Consider the following 6,658-nt stretch of genomic DNA (forward strand, 5'->3'; position numbering starts at 1 on the left):
TTGTGGACGGTTGGGTCCAGCAACTGGTCCTACTGATTAGAGCTGTTCCAGCCTGCGAATATCCTTAGTCTAAAATCATTAAAATACAAGGAAATAGAAAATGTGTGCTCTTACCCGGCGTTTGGTTTATATTAGAAGTCACATCCTCATTGGTTCGACCCTTGACCGGTGGACACTTTATTGGTTTTAAGAAAAAGTTGCCGAGCTAACTGACCCTGGGTTTCCCAAAAACAGTATGACTGTCCAGTCTGGTCCAGGTTTTAGAAACCTGATTATGCACTCTACTTACCACTTGTTGTCTCAGTCTCTAAACTGTTTTGTTTCTTCTCATGTGTCTTAATTCGGACAAATACCCACTTCTCTGAGGTAGATTGACAGCAATACGGATGGGCTCGTGGACTTCTCAGAATTTGTCGCGGCAACTCTACATGTGCATCAGTTGGAGGAGCATGACTCTGAGAAGTGGGAGCAGCGGTCTCAAGCTGCTTTTGAGAAGTTTGATGTGGATAAAGATGGATTTATCACTCCAGAGGAACTGAAGATGGTAGTTCTCGAAGCTTTTATCATGAATTTAATGAATTCATCTAATTGCTATAGTAATAAAAAACAAATGGCATCACACTTGAATGGATATCAGAGTACGGCTTTTGCATTCATTTAATATTGAGAAATGCTATTGTGCCATATACGTCATATAGTTTCTATGGAGTGTTGTTCTCTCTGCACTTGTGGCAAACATGTATGGTGACTAGGGCTGCAACTTTTGTGGGTTGGGTCGGATTGAGGGTCAACCCAAGCCTGACACGACCTCAGTAGGACCCAACCCACAACCTGACCTGACAGGAATTTGAAACCAATGTGCCAAACCCAAACCCAATCTGGAGTCCTCTACGCTGAACCCTAAACAGACCTGACTCGACCCAAGCCAACCCCAATACATGTAACTATTCCAAACCTGACCTAACCCAACCCGAACCCAACCTGATTTGAAATTGGTTTGCTGCTGTCCAACCCTAACCCAACCAGAGGACCTTGACACACTAACCCAACCTTACGTGAACTTGTGTTGGGTCAATCAGGTTTGGGTTGACCTGAAGCAAGTTGCAGCCAAAATGTTGGCTGTCACCCTTGGATCTGGTGGCCACATGGATGGCTAGAGGCCAATATTGATTGATTTGACAATTCTAGCCATTGTATCATGAGTTGTGCCCATCGAATGCAGACCCTCATTTTTTTGTGTTAAACTGTCCTTCTCTAAGCCACTGATCATATGGTTTACCAGTATTATATCTTTGCCTTTTGGGATATCCCCCACCCATGTGATCATCCACCAGATCTACAGTCCTGATCGACATACGCATGCTATTTCCTATCAGTATGACTGTATGAGAGACATTCTCATAGAGCACTTCATGGAACTCCATGAAGCACGGTTGTTTGAGTAGCATTCCTCAATAGTAAATCATGGGGCTTGTATACAACAATGATGTTGAGTCCATGGTGAAGACTCATTGGGAAACATGACAACTTTTGATTCAACACTATCATCGTACTAATTGTCTGTGGATTTTGTTGTTTTTGCAGCACACAGGATTGAAGGGCTCAGTTGATCCACTCCTAGAGGATGCTGACATTGACAAAGATGGGAAGATAAGCTTGTCAGAATTCCGCAGACTGTTGAGAACTGCAAGCATGAGAAGTGTCCACAGCCCGACTGCTCGCCGAAATTCTCGCAAGATGTAGATATTGTAAAACAAGGGTAAAGAGAACGACATAGATGGGGGGAAAAGAGATGAAAGCCAATGTTCTCGTCTACTCTTATATACCAGATTGCAACGGATCCTGTGGGCCCCATCTTTGTCATGTCTCCATCTTTCACTCAGTAGTCTGTTCAGAGAAATCAATTTTTCTGCCCATCAGAACTACACAAGCTCATGAGAACTGACGCCACGGAATTTACAGGGAGAGGTTCTGGTAAAATGACCTTGCATGCTTCTGTACATCTTGTAATGCGGGCTTTTTTCTTGTCTTTTCTAATCAAATGTAATGTGTGAGACTACAAATATGAATGCATCTTTGGTGTCTAGAGATGGTCTCTTGTGCTTGTGTACTTCAACATTTTTGTATTCTATTCATTGTTTTCCATTGCAATTGGAATTGCAACAAACAAGAAATTTTCTATTACACTGAGAAGGTGTCGAATGGGGTCTGAAGATTTTCCTTCTGTTCCACTATATCAGTCTCAAATCATCTGATCCAATCACCTGATTAGCAATCAGATGAGTTCTTGATCACATGGAGTTGCAATTTCCCTTCAACAGCTCTTCATGCATGCTACAACGAATTCATGATGACCCGGAATGTAGTATTTCCTTTCAATTGATCTTCATGCATGCTCCACTCCCGCGCCTGTCTCAGTCGACGCGCGGGCAAAAGGCTCCTCAAACATTGGTATATATGATATCTGCTCCAATTACAGCTGCAATGTGCACATGACAATCCACTTTCACAACCAAAATCGCTGAACAAACCCCTTTTGCTGTGGATTTTACATATATAAGAATGCATCTGACCATCCACATGCACACTTGAGAATTAGTACTAATACACAAATATGCACACATATGTATGCTTTGTGCACATTTACATTCTAGCTTTTGGATGGGGGAGTGTAGGGGGCTGCAAGCAACCCTTCTGCTCAAGTTCATCCACCCAACCCACCCATAGGGCCCCACAGTGGACAGCTACAAATAAAATTGGGCAGCGGTCTGCTTTCGATGTGTAAGCATCCATGCATAGATGCTTTGGATTGCCTAACTGCTGCGGCCCAGATACGGCGGGACCCCTCATTCATGTGTATGCAGTCATCAGTTGTCTAGAAATTCTTAACCACCTGCTAGTAAGGTACAAAGAAATCAGGTTCCATGAATACAAAATGCATGGGTTGTATGCACGTTTGATGCAGAAGAACACTCCAGTATGCTTACTGCAGGTCATCTTTCAGCATGACAGTGCTTCATTAATCTTTCTCAGCAGAACTCTAATGCCCAATTACAGTATTTAGATTTCAAATTCTTGTTTAGTAGTCATTATTGTTGCATTTGGAATACACGAGCTTCATTGAATGGCACAAAACCACAGCTAAGGAACAAGAAAGTTTTCATTGAGAAGTTTCAAACACAGCCATAAAAATCAACTTAGGATGTGTTTGGAAGTATAAATGAATTAAATTGCAAAAAGTCATTTAATCAAGAATCATATACCTAAATTATATTTCCCATTACTTATAATGAGGATCTCAAATTAGAATTATGTTTCTTTCAAGTCCAACTCAAAAGTAAGGCAATTGAAATCTTAGATCTTTGGCAGCATCGACCATCCAAATCTTTTTTGAGAGCTTGGGTTTTTACGATTTGATTCTTAGAATTATTTCGTAGTATATTTACAAGACAATAAGTGTGGAGAATTAAATACTCTCAAATATTGTAAACATGAAATAAGTGTCTAAAACAATTATTACACTGAGCCCATTGTCAAATTACTAAGGTCAAAAAATAAGGTAATTCCAAACTTTTGGTAGCTTATAAAAATGAGCCCACTAATTTCATTTTATATATATATATATATATATATATATATATATATATATATATATATATATATATATATATATATATATATATATATATATATATATATATATATTGTGATTGTAAAATATTTTGACGGTGTAACTCACATAATGATTGCATAGGATTAATTTTTTAGTATCTCATTATCATGGTGAAAATGCATGTGAAAAGATCCATTGTTATAAATGAATGTAAATACCTTACGAGAAGAGGAGATGGTAATTATATCTTTTGAAGATGGCTACAAGATCCTAAATTTTGCAAGCTAGGGGTTTTCCTTGAAATTGAGAAAGGATAAAAATCGTTGATTTGAACCACCTGGAGTTGAAATCCAGGATTTTCAGGGTGCCAGATGACTCCACGGGGTTGGTTTTTTCCACTTCGTTGGACCAATCTATCCAATTGGATTGCAATTATTAGTCTAATAAAGTGCAATCAACCAAATTATAGTTTAGCGAGGGATTTGATTCCAAATAGCGACTAAATTTCTTTCAAGTTGCCAAGGAAAGAAACATAACTGCAATTTGAGGATCCTTCCAATTTCTTCATTTCCGTCTATTTAAACTTTAAGCTGACTGTTTGCAATTCACTACACTTGTGCATCCAAACGCAGCCTTAACCCAATTCACAACCATTTAATTTCTATGAAGCTTGAATTACATAAATAATGGGTGAATCAGAATTCTCAATTTCTAATCGCCTTTCTCAACAATTGCAATCAAAACCATATTATCCATCCCACATACATTGTGGGCCCTGCACAATTTATATTAACTGCCCTCTCCCAAACAGCATCAAGCAAAAATAATAGAAAATGATAACTAATTGGATGGTTAGGATCATCTGATAGGGACGATTATTTGGTTATCTTTCTAGAACCATGGGCCCCACTATGAATGCTTTGTAAGCGTGAAATATTTTCGGTTATGGTTAGAGAATTTTTCAAACCACAATGAGAATTCAAAGCTTTTCTTTCCAGAAAGAGGTCCATGTTTGGCTTCAAAGACTGAAACTACACTAAAATTTACAATTCTGATTTCAACTTCTGAGCGGTCCAACTCGGATTTGGATTCGGTAGTGACCCTTTCGGTACAGAGGTTGGTACTAGTTGGTGCTCTGTGGGCCCTACCATGATGTGTGCGTTTTATCCATGCCGTCTATCCATTTTTTCAGATCATTTTTTGGTATTAGCCCAAAAATGAGACCGACCGAAATCTCAGGTGGACCACACCACAGGAAATAGCAGTTATTGAACGACAACCACCGTTAAAAACTTCTGGGGGGCCGTCAGTTTTGGATAAATCGGCTATTTGTGTTTTCCTTTTATCTGGATCTCTGTGAATTTATCAAAAGGTTGATGGAAAATAAACATAACAGTAGGCCCGAGGAAGCTTTTTAATTGTGGGTGTTCAATCACCACTTTTTCCTGTGGTTTGGTCGACTTGATATTTGGATCTGCCTCACTTTTGTTCTCGTCACCTAAAATAAGCTGGAAAAATGGATGGACGGTGTGGATAAAATACATAAATCATGGTGGGGCCCATAGGAGCAACCAGTACCAACCTCGGTAGTGGAGGGGTCACTGCCGAATCCGAGTCCTGTTCGGTGGGTCGACAGTACCCTATGGCCAGTCTACTTTAACTGCTACTCGCTAAGATTCAGCAGCTTGCCTGTCCTTAAGAAGTGGACCCCTTCCAGAGCCCTAGTAGTTCTGAAAGTCCAAACAGATCCCCAGCTTCCCTGAAAGTACTGAGAGAGAGAGAGAGAGAGAGAGAGAGAGGACTGAAAACACACACCCGTAAACATGTGTCCACCCAAAATTGTGAATGCATGTGTGCATGCCCAAAGTGTGTTTGGATGCTCAATTAAATAGAATTGCATAACCACTCAATTTCATAGGAGAAATAGCCAAAGTGGAGGTGGCAAATTTCGTTTCGAGATGGACCCGAAGTGATCATGATATCATCTTGTCATGCATGGATCTCAAAGTCTGCATTGACAAAATTCAATTAATTAATTAAAATGACCAAAGTAGGAATTGACAAAATTCAATTAAGTGAAAATGACCAAAGTGGGGCGAGCCTTACTCCATGCATGACAGGGACTGGCCCCTGATCTCCTGCACATGCAACTAAAGCTGAACACGAACTAAGCTCGATTAACTCGCTAGGTTCAGCTCGGATAAGCTTGACTCAGCTCGTCTCAAATTTGTGTTCGGGCTGAGCCAAGGTGATTTTTTGAGCTCGAAAGGGTTTCAAGCCGAGCTCAAAAAACTAGAAAGAAAATGCTCAACTCGAAAGCTTGAACTCAAACTCAGATTAAAAGCTCAAGCTTGGCTCGAACTCAGCTCGAGGCTAACCAAGCCAAACTGGCCAGTCAAGCTCGAGGACTAAGCCAAGCCAAACTCAAACTGGATAGGCTGCTGGCTGAATGAGCTGAGCTGTACCAAGCTCAACTCGGTTCGGCTCGTGTACAGCTTAGATGCGACATTGGCACAAGATGGAGCCCAGCATTGATTTCTATATTGCTATTTAATGTTTTATTCAGAGGGAAACAGTGGGATTACACACAATGCTAAGTACCATTTGGGTTTTCAGTTTATGTAAATGGGGCCCATGATCCAAAGGAACTTAAATACACTGGCAAAGCATTACTGTTGATAAACAGGCATTATGAGATTGTCCCATTGTCACTTTAACTCGAACTAAACACTTCCACATTGTAAAGCCCAAATAACATGGACCATTAACAAAAAAAGAACACTGCTTTTGTTACTTTTAAGTAGCCTATTCAAAGACATCATGTGGAGTTTTGATGTTAAAAGGAAATAGTGTCCAAGAATCAGAGTTAGGATGGTTCAAACAAATACATATTTTGGTATGATGACTTCTACACAGGGATCTGCAATTTGTTAGGCTTAGTTCGAGTTAATATCTGCCGCATGTACAACATTTGAGGCCGGCACACCAACCATCACCCTCTGCCAGAGTATCAAATAACCCACCATGTAAACAGCATTGCAACTT

The 6,658-nt window shown here is 40.1% G+C and overlaps 1 protein-coding gene across 1 annotated transcript in view; it reads left to right on the plus strand.

Annotated features, from left to right (window-relative positions):
- Positions 1–2,086, plus strand: part of LOC131243482 (calcium-dependent protein kinase 28-like) — a 44,586-nt gene extending 42,500 nt beyond the window's left edge. The window contains exons 11-12 of the mRNA XM_058242864.1: positions 371–544; positions 1,585–2,086. Of these exons, the coding sequence (XP_058098847.1) occupies positions 371–544; positions 1,585–1,743 (333 nt within the window). The 3' untranslated portion in view covers positions 1,744–2,086. The remainder of the gene's footprint in view (positions 1–370; positions 545–1,584) is intronic.
- Positions 2,087–6,658: the final 4,572 nt, after the last annotated feature.

Source organism: Magnolia sinica, chromosome 4 (assembly GCF_029962835.1).
Source record: "Magnolia sinica isolate HGM2019 chromosome 4, MsV1, whole genome shotgun sequence".
Lineage (NCBI taxonomy): Eukaryota > Viridiplantae > Streptophyta > Magnoliopsida > Magnoliales > Magnoliaceae > Magnolia > Magnolia sinica.